Source organism: Otolemur garnettii, unplaced genomic scaffold, assembly GCF_000181295.1.
Source record: "Otolemur garnettii isolate 467f Iridium unplaced genomic scaffold, OtoGar3 scaffold00002, whole genome shotgun sequence".
Taxonomy (NCBI): Eukaryota; Metazoa; Chordata; class Mammalia; order Primates; family Galagidae; genus Otolemur; species Otolemur garnettii.
Genome location: NW_003852397.1, coordinates 42463410 through 42478786, shown reverse-complemented (window position 1 = coordinate 42478786; position 15377 = coordinate 42463410). Strand labels below are relative to the sequence as shown.

The 15377-nt window shown below is 39.9% G+C and overlaps 1 protein-coding gene across 1 annotated transcript in view; it reads right to left on the bottom strand.

The window, feature by feature from the left end:
* The window catches only part of RARB (retinoic acid receptor beta), a 159893-nt gene that overhangs the window by 117993 nt on the left and 26523 nt on the right, over positions 1 to 15377 (bottom strand). Inside the window, exon 2 of the mRNA XM_003781749.3 lies at positions 13605 to 13753. Within this exon, the coding sequence (XP_003781797.1) occupies positions 13605 to 13753 (149 nt within the window). The remainder of the gene's footprint in view (positions 1 to 13604; positions 13754 to 15377) is intronic.

Below are 15377 nucleotides of genomic sequence, written 5' to 3'. Positions count from 1 at the left end.
TGCTCTTAATTCCAATAGTGTACATGGTGGAGAACAGGAATACTCTTCCTGAGGCCCAAAGATGGAAAATAATGAAATATCAAAGGCATGCCTGATCTAGAGTCACTAATTCAAGCATACTTTTAGGTTTCTTAAACTACCAGATTCATGAATATTAATCTAACGAACTCTCTAACAACAGACATGCTACATGTGAGTATAGCAAAACAAATAACTTCATTATGAATTTGGGTTTAAAACTAAATAATAAAACCCATTTAGGCTTTGTTATGTAATTCATAATTTTGCACAAATCCTACCCATCACAAATATTTACAAATAAATTTAATATCTGTACATATGAGACTCAAATTTTTGTTTGACAGGCAAAAATTAACACCAAATAAGCATGTAAGTAAGACATACTTTCCACCTAATTCTTAAAGCAGGAAATGATAACTTAAGACCAAACTACAACTGGGTAAGGAGCTGTACATTTAATCCTATTTCAGGGAAATAACCTGAATTAGCAGAATCTCTTGATTTCTGATACCTTCTTCCCATAATTTCTGGCATAGTGAAAACTTTCCTCCGTTTTCTATCATAGTGCAACAAAACAAACATATTAAAAGCTAGTCAAGCATTTCAGCATAAATTTTTCTGAAGTCATAAACACCACAAATTGTGGATCCAAATGGAATAGGATATTATCAAAAGATAGATTATGGCTTATTGGGATGAAAGGTGGCTAACTTAGAGTCCCAACAAAGGAACTGATCAACAACAAAAAATATACTCTCCTCCCTCAAAACGCTATTATTCTGAATCTAATTCTTTGTGTGAACAAAGTCTGATAACATTTAAATTAGGGCAGCAGCTTTCAAAAGCTTCTTATCAAAAAGTATGCCCGCTCTTTCAAAGTCCCCAGATACAGCACATCTTATCGACAATTTGAATACAACATAAAGCAGTAAGATCCAAACTGAAATTTTCATTTCCCTGAGGAACAAGTCAGATGATCCCCGCTGGGTTTGACTAATAAGGATAATTTTCATGATTTGGGGGACTTTCCAGGCCCGTATGAATGGTGGTGTTGTGTACTTAGAATTGCTGCTATTTTCAGTCGCAAAAGCACAGAGGAGAATTAACATGGCTTGATCATTCTAGTTTCTCCAAATTTTTTTAACCATGAAAATCTTTTACAAAACAATGGTATTGTCTCTGTCACTGACCCACCTCGGAGTTTTCTACCACTTGTTATTTTAAGGCTCACAGACCTGGAGAAGTACATTTTACATGCTCCAGTTCAGCCTTGCAGCCAATATAAAGGATTTTTTTTTTCCAGTCATAGAAAAATGCGTCCATAGAAGCAGAACTGAGTAGGCCACCGAAGATTGTGTTTTTTCTTATTGAAATATTTACTTTGCAAATCCACAGATCTCTGTTATAAATGAGGCATTACATGAAATTCCGGGGGGTGGGGGGGCATGTTAAAACACAAGAGCTACCTGAGGAACACTTAACAACAAGTTAAGAAGTTAAATTTTCTGTATATGCCTTCTTGAATTTTGACACAGTGACTAGGAAGCAGACGCCCTGGCAAACGGGCCCCCTTGACTGTACTGACAAGTTTGATGACAAGCTTTATAAAAACAGTTCTACCTTGTACATTTATGCAGCCCACACTTTGCTGCTTTTTGAAATCAAACAAAACCAACCCAAATAAAAATGCCCCAGGCGATAGTGCTGGTCCTAGAACTGGTGCCAGAAATCTGGGCAGGACATTGCTAGCAAAGGAATGTCATCTTTTCAATATGAAACAAGAAACAAGGCTCTAATGGGACAAGCCTGCCAGAACCCCAGCTTTTCACCCCAGACAATGGTACCATTGTCCAGGCAGAAGATGCACACAGATTTTAATGCCCCTCTCTAGATTTTGTTCAGGGATGAGTTCTAGGACTCACGGAACAAAAATTTCCCCATTCTGGCATCACTTATCCATATGACACTTCTGGTCTTCTTTTTAAAGAAGTGGAAAAATACTGAACAACAGCAACAAAAGACTCAGTTCATAAAAGGCACAAGAGAAATTCCAATCTCAAAGAAACTATTATGGTAAGAGAAATTCAGGGAAAAGAAAACATTTTGAAGGGGGTGTAATTTTCATGACAGCCTTGTGTTATGCTAGTAAGCTTCCAGAGCTGAAGGACACAGATTTTTCATATAACATGATAAGAGAAAACTATTTAATATTTCATTTGGTGTTCCATGGAAGGGGCAGAAATCTGTTTTCAGAGCTGGAGGAAGAACTGGCTTTGTAGGGCCTAATGAGAGACGTATGTCAGTCTCCAAAAGTTTGCTTCTAAACAGATTTTCTGGGGTCTTATTGTCTACATGTGATTTTTGCTTCTTGGGCTGACACTGGAATCTAACCCCTGATAAAGGTCTAACTCTGCTGGGTTAGGCTTTCCCAGCCTCTCAAGATGTCAAAACAGAATACACTAGGAATACAGAGATATTTAGAATCAAAGGATTTGAAAAGATAGTTTAGTAAATTTCAGGGAAACTTGTAAAACGTATCTAAGGAGGTTTCCACAATAACCATTTTAGTAATACAATCAGATTATAAACCAAGGCCTGGGATGGTAAAATTTAGTCTCATAAACTCTTAGTTTCCTCATTTGTGAAATGGATGGAATAAAAAAAGCCTATTCCACCTATTAAGAGGAATGAATTAAAAATTAAAACAATTGGGTATAGTGGCTCATGCTTGTAATCCTAGCATTCTGGGAGGCTGAGGCAGGTAGTTTACTTGAACTCAGGAGTTGGAGACCAGCCTGAGCAAGAGTGAGACCCCTCTCTACTCAAAATAGAAAAATTAGCTGGGCATTCTATGCTCCTGTAGTCCCAACCACTGAGGAAGCTGAAACAAGAAGACTGCTTGAGCCCAGGAGTTCAAGGTTGCTATGAAGCTATGATGCCATGGCACTCTAGTCTGGGGCAACAGAGATTCTGTCTCAAAACAAAACAAAACAAAACAAAACAAAAATTAAAATAGGGGGAAACCATTAGTTCTTTACTAAACCCATTATTTCTTTCCGTAATAGGTCTGTTGCTGGGCACATGGCTAGACTTCATCTCCTAGTCAACACTGCAATTGGTTTTGGTCCCAGTTCTAGCTATGACGTATGCCATTCCAGGCCCAGGTTTTGAAGAAGGAGGTGTCCTGTCTCTTTCCCATCCGGTGGCTAGATGCCAACCATGCTAAGGTCCTAACAGATGCCAGGCTACAACATTGGAAGGAGCTCAAGTAGCTAATTACTGTGTGGAAGGGAGACATCGTCAATCAGGAATATACGCCTTGGACTGTTACATGAGAAAAGAAAGAAATTCTGTAGAAAGCATTGCACGTTTGGGGGTTTATTTTTATTTTGGCTAAGCCTGGCCTATTTTAACTCCAGATATGAAAATGTATGACATGTACACAGGTGGGGAAAGAGGCAACAGAGAGAATAAAAGGCCCGATAATTCTGGCAAAGCAATCTGCTCGGCTCCATTTGCTTTAAATCAGTGATTTCAACTGGGGTGCCGCGCACACTGGTGGGCTGTGTATGAGAGGATCTTAGGGGTGCCATGAAAATGTTTAAACATCGTTGATGAAATTATTTTGGAAAGAGATTCAAAGCACAGTAAGTATATCCTTTTTTGTTTTTTAACTCTTTTTTTTAAATCAACATAACTTGAATATGCTCTGAAGTTTAAATATAGGCTCAAGCGAGCCATGAGAAAAACAAAGATTGAAAAACCCAGTAGTTTAAATCATAACATGGAGTAGTGATTTTTGGTGATTTTTTTAATTGACCCAAACTACATAAAACAGGCTACCTGTGACATCATTGAACCAGGAGCCATTTTCAAATTGACAAGTTAACCCTGAATACTGGAAACTGTTTCTCTATTTGTGTGACAAAGGCAAAAACCTTTACCAACAACTAATAGTAAAGTTTTCTAATGCAATGCACACAGCAATGAAAGTGTTAGAGTTTCACACTGCAAACAAGCAAAGTAATATTTAAACAAGCATTCCTGAACTTTTAACCATTAAAACCACCAAATTAAATAAACTATTTTTACCTAACCAATGCTAGGAATAAAACAAACAAACAGAATTGCAGGCTAATTCAGAATTCACCCTCTGCTTCCTGTTTATTCATATACCAGAAAAGGAAAGAAAAATTGTTTGTTTTGTTTTGTTTTTTGCCTTTTCAATCTGAAATGATTTCTCAATTTGGAACCAAATTTGTCCAAAAGAAGAGAAGTGTTTTCTCTTTCTGTAGGAGTTATTACTAGGAAAAGCTAGATTGTCATTTTAGCTGTCTCAATATTCCTAAACATCAAAATAGACTCTGCACATTAGGATCTCTCTGTTCTTTAAAGCACTTTAAGAGCTCACAGTATCCTTCCATTCCAGTGTTATCATTCCAGTTGCTAGTTCTTAGTGTTTGCTTAAAGACAGTATCCAAGAGAACATAACTTTCCCAGGGAAGATTAACTCTGCTATGGAAAGCAGAAATTATTAAGAAAATGAGCTGGATGGATGACCTTATACACACCCACACAAGAGAAGAACTCAATTCAATTCAAGGTGGGGGAAGGGGGGAAGCCTGAGAGGAGAGGGGGGGAAAAGGGAGGGGGACTTGTGTGCTCCTACCTAATGGGCACAACGCAAGTGTATATAGCACGCCTCCTGGGTGCGGGACATAACTACAACAGGGACTTTACCTAACTAATGCAAACATTGCAATCCAATTGTTTGTACCCTCATATTAATCTGAAATTAAAAAAAAAAAAGAAATTGAGTTAGACTTGGTCACCAAAGGCTTTGTCCTGTTTATAATATTTCATGAAAGCTCACATGAATGTGTCATGCATCATCACAAACCCTACGTAATTAGATGCAATTCATTACATGGTTAGATACAATGTATAAAATTATATTGCTCTGTACTTTATTTATTTTTTTCTTTTTTTGAGACACGGTCTCACCATGTTGCCCTCAGTAGAGTGATGTGTCATCACAGCTCACAGCAACCTCAGACTCTTGGGCTCAAACCATCCTCTTGCCTCAGCCTCCCAAGTAGCTGAGACTATAGGAGCCTGCCACAATACCCAGCTATTTTTTGGTTGCAGTTGGGTTAGCAGGCCTGGGCAGGGATCCAACCTGCCAGCTTCAGTGCGTGTTGCTGGCACTGTAACCACTGTGCTACATACCAGCACCGAGCCTACTCCGTGCACTATTATTGATAGTTGAATCTCTATAGTTGACCATCTCCTTAGGTTGACCTAATTTTCATAGATTGGACATGAGCCACACGTACGTACCAGTGCAATAGGCCTAGCTCTTTATGTTGACCACCTCCATATGTTGACAGAGGCTCTACTGTAATTACATCTGATTTATTTCATGTAATTTATAACTTTGTTAATTACTGTATAATTAGATATAATTTATGGTAAGAACGTAAACACATTAAGGCCCTCCTTCGTGCCTCACGAGCACTGTGCTAGGCACTGGTAAAAATCCTGTGACAAAAGCAGCCTGCACCAGCCCTCCTGGGGTTTACAGTGTGACAGAGGAGGCTGATATTAAACAAACGATCCATAATAATGGATTAATTGTAATTGTGTCCAGTGCTACAAAGGAGAAGATCCGGGAATGTAACAGAGGGAGGCCTAACCCGGTGGTTCGGGTTCCCGAGAAGGCCTCTCTGGGGAAGTGATAGTTAATGAGTGTTTCTGCCGGTCTTCAGCATCTTGTGGATTCCTGATTGCTCTCAGAGGGTCACACAAGTGAAATGTTAACAGAATGGCTAAGTTTCCATTTTTCCACAGAATCCTTCAAAGGCTAATTCTTTCTCTGTTCTCTTGCCTTCCAGCCCCGCCTTGGACTTTTCCCTGGAACTCTCCTCTCCCCTTCGTCTGGAAAATGCTTACTATTTATAAAACCATCTCTCATAAAGCTTTCCCTGACTGCGTCAGGGGGATCCGAGGCTCCTTCCCTGTGGACACCTACCCCTTAACTGCAATTGCCAACACACCTGGCACAGGGCACTGTTTGCTTGCCCTGTCCAGCCAGCCAGCCACACAACAAATTATTTACTATGTGCTTATTATTTGACAAGCACCACTCCGAGTACTCTCAGGGGTATCCAACTTCTTTCTCGTGTGTTGCACATTAGAAGAAGAAGAGTTACCTTGGGCCACACATTAATTGCACAGACACTAACGAAAGCTTGTATAATTTTCATGATAGCTGATACCAGAGAGAAGCAAAAAAAGTCCTCAGAAAATCAGCATGTGGCCCACAGATTGGACACCCCTGCCAGGCATTGGGCTACATCATCGGGAACAAAATACACAAAACCCTGTAGTTCCTATACCTTAGAATCTGCCTCATCCCAGGTGCTTCATAAATGTCTGATGAATGAGGGAGTAACTAAATTCTCCATCTTGGGCCATGGAACAGTGAAGAACACCTCTTTGGGTCTTTGAAGGAACCTAGTATGTGTGAGTCAAGGACTACAGTAATAATGAACTTGATGGCAGGCTTCATAATTGAGTTTTAGCTAGAATAGCACCCAGACGTTGTCCTGTTTTTGTTATTATGTTATGTTGTTCTTGGGGATCCATACTGTGGCAAACCCCTGAAACAGAAGTCTTTACCAGGGTGAAGTAGCTAAAAATATTCTCCAAAGCATAATGTTCATGTTTATCCACACCAATTAAAAACATGTACTTTTAAATGGCCTTGGTCAAATAAAATCACTAAGCACATTTGTAGTATTTAATAGAAGTTCTAAATTAAGTGCAGACATCCATCTTCCTGATTGCAAAACTTTTTGTGACTGAGCATTCCACTTGCTGCCTGCCAGGAAAACCCAGCCCAGCAGCCCAACGCAGGCCTGGAGAGGAGGACCTCCCTCTCTTCAGAGGCAAACAAAACAAAGGCAGTTGAGAAAATGGACAAAATTAGCCCTGAGGGACTGAGGGGGCTAGTGGAGTTTAAACTCTTAAAGACTGCTTTAAATAGAAAGCTACCAACGTGACCTCTGCAAGCATTTCCTCTGCTCCCTTATGGAGAAGACAGGCCATCATGGCTGCACCAGGCCTCGCCCTACAGGCTTCTGTGTCCAGGCTGACCGATGACTCCCCAATGGGAAGTTTCCACCCATCCATGGCAAATGTGTAGAGAACAAAGACAAAGCAACACTTGGAACGTGCCCACGTGTGGGTCCTGTCTGTTAACTGTCTCTTCTTGGGAAGGACTGCCTTGTAAGCACTTCCTTTTAAAACTTTTGTTACCAAGATGTTATTTCTTTTATGAAATGGCCAAGACAATGGATTTTTTTTTAAAGTTTTGTTTTCAATTTGATGACCTCTGAAAAACCTCACTCTAGATTAGCGGTTCTCAACCTATGGGTCGCGACCCCTTTGGGGGTCAAATGACCTTTTCACAGGGGTCGCCTAAATACATCCTGCATATCAGATATGTACATTACGATTCATAACAGTAGCAAAATTACAGTTATGAAGTAGCAACGAAAATAATTTTATGGTTGGGGGTCACCACGACATGAGGAACTGTATTAAAGGGTCACGGCATTAGGAAGGTAGTTCTCTAGACCATAACATATCTTTCTGTTTTAGTGCAGCTGAAGTGGTAGGATGTTTTCCAACGGAAACAATATTTAAACCCCAGCTCTAGCAAGGGCTAGCTGTATGCCCTTGGCCAAGTTTTCACTCTCTCTGAACCTCAGTTTCCTTGTCTATAAAATGGGGCTCATAAAGCCTACCCTGAAGAAATGTTGTGAGAATTAAATGAAATGTGGCTATAACATGCCCGAATGGCTGGTGTAGAGGGGATATCCAGCAAGAATTGTTTTCTTTTCTCCTTATTCCATAACTGGACTTGCAAACACCAAGGACCTCCTGCTTGCATAAGCTATCCCTAATGGGAAGTCAAGGCAACTACTGGGTTCACAGTTCTTATCTGGTATAGGACTAGGTTCAAATTTGTGGATTTGCTTCGGCCCAGAAGGCAATGGACACACCAAGACAAGTAGAAACAGCCCTAGAATCCATGTGTTTGGTTTCTCACCTAACATGCTTTCCCACCTTTACCCGCATAACTGGTTCCTTCCCAGCCATGGGAGTCCACCTGCACTGTCCCCACCAAGGCAGGTGTTCTTGACCCCTGCCAAATTGAATACCCCTCAATTATTCTCTATCAGACCATTCTGTTCATTTCCTACCAACGTTGAATTGTTTATCACCTGTGCCTTTTACGAGACAGTAAATTCCGTGAAGAACTTTGTCATTTTCATTGTTGTATCTCTACCATTTGGAATAAGGCTTGAAACTTAATTATGTATTCAACAGGTAGTTCCCAAATGATGACTGAATGGTGAATACAGTGATCATAAGGCACTTGCCCATGAGACTAGGAAATAATAGAAAACTGTGTATAATCAAATGCTCTCTCTGGTAGGCTCACCCTTTTGCAAGGTGACTTTGCCACTTCTCCCCTTAATAAGTGAAGTCTATTTCTCCACCCACTGAATCTAGGCTTAGACATGCAATTTGTTTGGCCAAGGACACATTAGCAAATGTGATGCAAGCAAAGGTTGAAAAGCATTTGCGCATTGGTAATTGCCATTTCTCACTGATGGGAACCCATCCACCATTAAGCCCAGGCTAGGCTCAGGGTTAGCATCAACCTGAGAGGAGGATCTAGTTATCCCACCAACGCCCCAGTCATGTGAGTGAGGCCATCCTAGACCACCGGGCCAGGCCAAGCCCTTCAGACAGAATGATCTGCCCACAATTATAATGAATAATAGATGTCTATTGTTGTAAGCCAATAAACATTTGGGTTATTTATTAAGCAGGAAAAGCTAACTGATAGAGCAGTTCATGGAATACATTCAACAAACCTCTCCAAAGTTTGATGCCAGGGTCAATTACAAGGATATTGCTAATTTCTCTGACTTTGGATGAGGAAGTGGGAGTTGAATGTGAATGGAGGGGTGGAAGAATGGCTGAACATGGCTCAAAGCTTCCAAGTCATGAAGCCCTGGGTATGTGAACATCCACTCTTTTCAGCAGTGGGGAGGGGGTAGTAATCCCAGGCCTACAGGCCACCAAAATGGCCTGACAGAGAGCTTTGGGCTACCAGCTTCTGAGTTTTAGAAACTGAGAAAAGGGACTTATCACCAAGAGTCAAATCTAGCCTATTGTTTGTTTTTATGAATAAAGTTTCATTGGAATGTAGCCATAGCCTCTTTTTTATATATTGCATATGAGCCATGCTTCTATGGCAGAGTTGAACAGTTGTGATGGAGACCATAAGGCCCTCAAAGTCTAAAATATTTACTAACTGGCTCTTTGCAGAAAAAATTTTCCAACCCTGTAACTAGGGAAATCCAGGGAGGGTCCATGGAGTGGTTTACTTTGGTACAAAGATATGTAGAATTGCTGAAAGAACATATGAGAAGATACTAGGATTATCATCAATATCACATCACTGTGTGCAAAAGTCATTGTAATAGCTTCATGATAATGCTTAGTGATATTCCAGGTACTATTCAGTATGGTTTACAAATAGGAACTCATTTTGTCATCACAATAATACCATGAGGTATGTGATATTATCTCTTTTTCTGGATGATAAAACACTTGTCCAAGGTCACCAAGCTAGCAAGTAGCCTAGCTGAAATTCAAATCCCAGTAGTCTCACTCTAGGCTCCACACTCATTGAAAGCTATACAAATGGAAATGTAAAATATAATTAAAGCTAAAAATTGTGCATAAATTTTAGCTATGAGCAATGAAACTGTTTTCTAATGGTATTATTTTATATTGTCTTATTATTTTATTTTTAAGATTGCTTTATTATCTCATATAGTTAAAATCTTCCTGGATAACTACATAACACATTAATTTTATGTACTCTTTGTCCCCTGCAAAAAAATCTCTCACCACTCAGCTGGAAATCCCCTAAATAGAACATCCCCATGGCATGTCTAGTGGTTACATTGTCATGGAATGCTTCAGTACAGCAGCCACTGACCATCCCCAGAAGCGGATCATAACCATTCATTAAATTTTGACCACCAGCATATGGCTGCAGCAGAAGCTGAGACTGCCACCTGGTCCCTAGGAAAATGGAAAGTTCTCTTCCCCCAAAAGTAGTCAGTAAAGGCCTCCTGGTTATGACAAGCAGAAGTCATTGTAGGCATTCCTTCTTGAAGCTATATAAGTGGGTTCTGTTTGGGAGTCCTACTGTAGAGAAGAGGTTCCCAGGCCACAGTAATGATCTTGGATTTCCAGCCATAGGCCAGGTCAGTTTCTATAGGTAAATCAAAAACCCATGATAAATCTAAACTGTTATCACACATGAGGCCCATAGTAAATATCAAATTAAATATAGGCAGAATTCCAAAAGAGAAGTTGCTTCTTAATTTATTACCTTATTATCATCAAGGAGAGACTGCTAATCAACATTCTGCAATAGGATTGTCTTTTTATAGACTGCTAGAGTATAAATTTTTATACATTTTCTAAAGGATATTTTGGCGATTTGACCCAAAAGTCTTAAAAATATACAAAGCCACTGGCCTAGAAATTTCACCTCTACTAACTTATCCTGAGGAGAGTATCAGAGATATCTAAAGGCTATATATTAAAGCATTATTTATAATAGAGAAAAATTAGGAACTCTTAATTGTATAATAGGGGATTAGTTAAGTAAATTATGACATAACCATAAACCACTATTTAATTGTGTAACCATAAAAACTACATCGTTGCTTACATTGTCTTTACAAAAGTTTCAAAAGTTTATTAAATTTAAAAAGCAAATTAAAAACCAGTATACAACATAAAATCCTATTAAAAAAAACAACAAAAATAACAACATGCATACACTCATAGAAAAACTTTGTTTTAATAAGGGTTTTCTCCTAGGGTAGAATCATGGGACTTTGGGTAGAATCATGGGACTTTCTATTTTTATACCATAAATTCTATTCTGTACAGATAAATTCTAATGCCAAAACGTTATATTTAGTGTTTAATAAGTTATATTTCTTTTTCTTCGGCTGTTACAGTTTATTTTTGCTTCCTCGTGTTTTTTAGTCCTGTACATTTTGTCATTCTATTTCCCCAGCCAGCCTAATGCAGACCGTCTCTCTCAGCAACCAACGTGAAACGAAAGGCAGTCTACTCACAACATAGAAATTATTAAATTCACAACAACTGCCTGGTGAACTGATCTGACCTTATTGGGTTTATAGCTTTGCTAAAAAGTTATACCATAATATGACTCTGGACCACTTAACTGAGTTTATCAAAGTTATTTGTGCTGGTATGAATTTTATTTTTGTTGGGGTTTTTCCTAAAAAGAGTCAGAATTCCAAATTAAAACCAGAGGTCAGAGAATTAGCTGACTACTACAAGCTGACTAAAACAGTTTGTACTATACAGATTGTGAAACAGCTCAATATGCAGGTCCTGGTATTTGCCACAGAGACACGTTGGATAATTTCTATCCCCAGGACACCATGGGAACAAGTAAGCTGAGCTTAACATACCTTAGTCAGGTTTCTAGACATGGTCATCACTTAAAAATTTTCAGAAATAAAGGAGTGTCTTTTCATTTAACCTTTAAAGGAGCATTAGAACAAGGTTCATTTATACACTATTAAAAAAATGGACAAAATGAACTGGTAATTCTGTTGAAACCTTTATAAACATCAGGATAAATTTAAGTAAGTTCAGCTATAGGTTACTAACAATAAAGCCATAATTAGATACACAAATGTTTCACTGTTTAGCCGGCTGCCACCTGGTTGCCCATATAACTTTCCTGACTACCATATCACGAACTACTAACAAAAAGAGAACTCTTTTGAAATAACCAGTATAATCCCAGAGGCAGAGAGATGCTCCTAAATCTTCACAACCTGGTCTTCCTTATTTATAAAAGTAATAAACCATAATAAACATGTTTATTTAAATAATTTGAAAAGAAGCAAAAACATATAAAATTACTTGGAGGGGCTGAGTGACATTTATGCATTGTTCAATCTCCATCTTTAAGCGCCTGCCAGAGTGTGGGTGAGCTGCTGAGCCATACGCTCGAGTGCAGACCTACTTTACGTTCATAGGAAATTAGATACGTGGTACAGGAGTCTAAGTATGAAAATGATCCCATTTCCTCCCTCCATAGCTGTACTCCTTATAATGTGACTTTGAAGCTCCTCCCATTAAGAAGTTGAGTTTATGTTCCTGCTTACTGGGTTTAGACTAAACTGATGACTTGCTTTGGCCAACAGAGTGCAGCGGAAGTGACTGTGAGCTGCTTCCGAGCTCAGCCTCGGAGACCTCGTGTGCTGCTGCTCTGTCTTCTGGAACTCTGCCTCTGTGAACAAGCCAAGACCGGAGTGGTGGGAAAGGGGTGTCAAACGGAGGAGAACTGAGGCTTCCCAGATGACAGCCAGCACCCCCGGAAGCATAACCGACTGGCTAACCTACAGCTGATCAGAGACACGTGGTGGAACACAGCTAAGTCTGTGCAGATGAGCCTGGCCGAGACTGCTGACCCAGAGAACTGTACGCTAAATAAAGGGTGGTTGCCATAAGCCATTATGTTTTAGGATCATTTGTTACACAACACTGCCTAATCGATGCATACAGTAAGTGCTAACTCTGATACGCCAGACGCAAAATGCCACGGAGCACCTGTAATATTATTCGAACACGTTAACAATTACAAATGAATCGTGCAATTTAGACTTATAAACAACAGGTCTGAACAGCCATCCAGAGAGGACTTAAAGAAATTATATATCTAGGGAAAGGCTAGCTCCAGACAGACATAGTTCCTCTGAGAAATTTTTATGGATGAGTTGAACTTGCCTATGAAGTAATTCTTTTATTGTCTCTTTGAAAAAAAAAATAAGAAGCTCATTCACTCAATTAAGCCTGTTAGACCTGATAACAATTGTCTAGTTTGATTCAAAGCAGCCATACACTCTCTGACACATGTTCAGCCTCCAATACTCTGTAGGTAGGAATTTTAAATCCAGCTCCCCTGAATTTATGATACACATACAGTAGCAAGTCCCTACAGGCTGAAAATCAAACTGTAATTCAAAGGAAACAGCGAGGACATAAATTCCAATTTCAACCTCAGATTCTCTGCAAGTTGATTCAGTAGACTGTCACTCATATTTATAAATAAAATAAAACTACAGACACCAGAGGCATGTTCTAAAGAAAAACAGGACAATGTTTTTTAAGATTCCGCCAACAGGTTCTTACTACCTGAAAAGAACTATTATGTGAGGGTATTAGAAGGGTCCTAGAATCTTTGGCCCCAATCAGTCATTTGCAGAAGTTTCTGAATTTCGAACTAAAGTGATGTGAAAAAGTAATGAAAACCATCAGATAGAACTGAACAGACCACATTGACTGAAGATGACGTTCCAGAGCCAGCCCACTTCTGAAGCCAGGCAGTCACCTCCGGAGAAGCCATGGAGAACAGGCGCTCAGTGGGTACTCACCTTACATCCTTCACAGGCGCTGACCCCATAGTGGTACCCCGATGATTTGTCCTGGCAGACGAAGCAGGGTTTGTACACTCGAGGGGGAGGAAGCGGAGACGGAGGGCTCGGGACGAGTTCCTCAGAGCTGGTGCTCTGTGTTTCAATTGCTACAAGGGGACGGGGTGGGGGAAGAAGAAAGAGAAACTGTATTTCAGTTCGTTTCTTTTTTTCATCAGTAAATTCACTTGTCTCGGCCCCAAACTTAGCATTAACCCTAGAAGGGATAACCCAGTAAAAACAGTTATCGTTGCAGGCACAGAGGTGGTGATACTGACATTGGTGTGGTACGCTACAGTTTACGAAGCAATCTCATACGTCTATCTCATTTGAAGTTCACCATAACGCTGTGATGATGATGATTTTTATTCTCAAGAGAGACAATCATGAAGAAGGAAGAAAGAAGGCCTTCTGTAACAATTTGGATGGAACTGGAGACTGTTATCCTAAGTGAAGTATCTGAAGAAGGGAAAAACAAACACCACATGTACCCACTATTAAATTGGAACTAACCAATTAAAACTCGGTAGAAATCAGGCAGAGGAGGGGACTAGTGAAAACCTACCTAATGGACATAATGAACTATAATGAATGCTCTATCTGGGTGATGGAGACACTTACAACTCTGATTCAAACATCACAAAGCAACCCATGTAACCAAAAACATTTGTACCTCTGTAATATTTAGAAATAATGATAACTTTTAAAAAGAGTTTCAAACAGATATTGCTAAAAGGGATTTTAAAAAAAAGGACAGAAACTCAGAGGAGGGCAGTGACTTGTCTAGGACCATGAGGACCGTGGCAGAGCCGAGAGGCCAATTCAGATCTTCCCACTGCAACCCCCAGGCTCTTTCTACTCTTCTGTTTACCCCAGCTTATCACTCATGCTCAGATGACTTGTTTGAATCTGCTGCTCACTTAACTAAAAGTCAATTTCCTTAGAAAACATGAAGAAATGTCCAACACAGTCAACCAACAAGCATATGGCCAGGGCCTTTAGCATGATGTGGCCGTAAGTGATCTTCATTAACAGTATGGGTAAGACCTTTGATCCTCGAAGGCTGCTCCTTGGACCAGCAGCATTAGGATTACTTCAGAGTCTATGAGACAACGTGGTGTCAGCCCCAGCTCAGGTTCATGGAATCAGAATCTGTATTTTGACAGAATCCCCAGATGACTGCATATGCAATTAAGGTGTGAGAAGCAGTGGGTTATACTCAGTCATGGCACGGAGTGGGGCAGTTCACTTCTAAGTCATGTTGCTGCTGATTGTATATTTAAAATTACACAATTCCTGTTTCATTATCAAACTACCCAAATTCCATGGGAAACAGGAATTCACAAAATACAGCAGCAGAGTGTTCTCCCACACCCATTCTCCAGGATTTTGTTCAAAGACAGAGCAAGAACTGGCCTTACTCCGATCACAGGCTAAAAATGCTCGTAAAGTATGATGAAAATTGGGAAGATGATTAAAGATGGTTCGATAAAGTTCCAGAACCTTTGGTTTCCCAAACACTTTGCAATATATTATACAGTATAATTTCCAAAGTGTAATGGCTCCAGTAGTTCTAGCTGCTATACTCTCCCAGGTTAGATATTCTACTGACTGGATTATCCTATAGACAAGCTTTTAGCAGGTCAGGTCCACTTTACTCCCACGTTCATCCCCACATCACTATCGTACCACACCAGGTTGGTGGTCCACCTCATCATTTGTCTCTTCACCCCT